At 55.0% G+C, this 1,483-nt stretch overlaps 1 protein-coding gene across 1 annotated transcript in view; it reads right to left on the reverse strand.

Moving 5' to 3' along the window:
- The window catches only part of CHGG_07588 (uncharacterized protein), a gene marked incomplete at both ends in the record, with an annotated part of 2,649 nt that extends 2,095 nt beyond the window's left edge, over positions 1-554 (reverse strand). The window contains 2 exons of the mRNA XM_001225243.1: positions 62-296; positions 357-554. Coding sequence (XP_001225244.1) covers positions 62-296; positions 357-554 — 433 coding nt within the window. The remainder of the gene's footprint in view (positions 1-61; positions 297-356) is intronic.
- Between the last annotated feature and the right edge of the window lie 929 nt (positions 555-1,483).

Raw genomic sequence — 1,483 nt, forward strand, 5'->3', positions numbered from 1 at the left:
CAGTACCTATCCAGCGAGAGCATGCAAACAAAAACTGAAACAGAGGATGTAGGAGACCTACCCATAACGGCAAAGAGAGACCACCGATACCACTGGAGGTCCTTTTTGAGCCGCAGCAGACTGATGGCCATGGATACTCTCAGCAAGCCCATGGCAAAACCGTCCGAGAAAACCGTCTTCCAGAAGGTAATCTCCTCGAACTTTATCCTATCCTCAACTGGCACCACCAGGCCGTGGCGGCCGAGACCGTAAGGTATTTGAAGGACCAAGCAGATCCATGACATGAGCGCAAGAGCCTGGTTTTGTTTTGGTAGAGTTAGTAAATCGATAGCCACTAGCCAGGCGATAATTCTTACACAAGCCATCAGAATCAGCGCATCGTCGACTCCGAACGCCCTGACCATGAACACTCGGACGTAGAGCCTCAAGGAGACAAAGATCAGGGCGACAAAGTGGAAAAAGCCCACTATCCCCACGATCCGGCCCGCATTGCTCGCGCTGACATACTCTGGCGGGAAAGTGGAGGGATCTGGCGGTGGGAGAGAGGGATCCATGGTGTTGGATTCGGAGTCTCGCGGTCGAGAAAGGCGGACACGGCGGGTATGGGGATCACCACAACCGCTGCTCAAACATGGTGCCCGGTTTTCCCAACACCAACTGCAAACTATCGTCCGGCGGCATGGTGCCCAGCGGTGGGTCCGACGGGATTTTAAAGCGCGGTGGCCCTTTTCTCTCCAGTTCGACAAGCACGAAGAACCTGCTGACATGTGAGACAGCGCTGGGGGATTTTCTTCCGACTGATACCTCGTTCGGTGCCCACTTGCTCGATACAGGATAGATCTCGAATCCTGGCGCAGTAGCGCCTAGACCTCTGCAGGGGGGATCGTTGACGACTCGGCGGCACGCTTCGGGTTACATTCGATAGGACATTGACAACCATGGACGCCCAAAACGGGCACATCGCCTTCTTTCTTGGGAGCACTCGCTTCGGCACCCATCCTGGTTTGCACGTTGTGTCGTCGTGGCTGCCGGAAGCGAGATCTCTCGCATGATTCCATCGGGCTGCTTTGCCTCCTCTCGGGTTTCGCACCGAAACCAGGGTGACGACTTGGGGAAAACAGTGGGTTGTTTGGACATGGCACGAGCTGTTAGTGGCGAATGGGAAGTTTCTGCGAGCACGTTCGGAGCTCCTCGTCGAATTACCCGGCTCGCCCAGCACTCTGAGCGTCTCCCCCTTCTGCTGCCAGGGGTATGTCCCGGTTTTCGGGAATACCGGCCAAGCCAGTGAGATCCGTCCGCTCGGAGTTTCACGCAACCCGGTCGCCGCGTGTGAGCCATGGACGAGAAACTTGCCTGCAACAAGGGTCTCAGTTCGGAACCGAGTGTATTTACATGGGTTTGGTCTGTGCAACACCAAGGCAAAAACATAGCTAGAAGTTTTATGTTTTGTAACAGGGATAGTCGTGTTCTTTATATGTCCTCA

The sequence above is a fragment of the Chaetomium globosum genome, genomic scaffold (assembly GCF_000143365.1).
Source record: "Chaetomium globosum CBS 148.51 scaffold_5 genomic scaffold, whole genome shotgun sequence".
Taxonomy (NCBI): Eukaryota; Fungi; Ascomycota; class Sordariomycetes; order Sordariales; family Chaetomiaceae; genus Chaetomium; species Chaetomium globosum.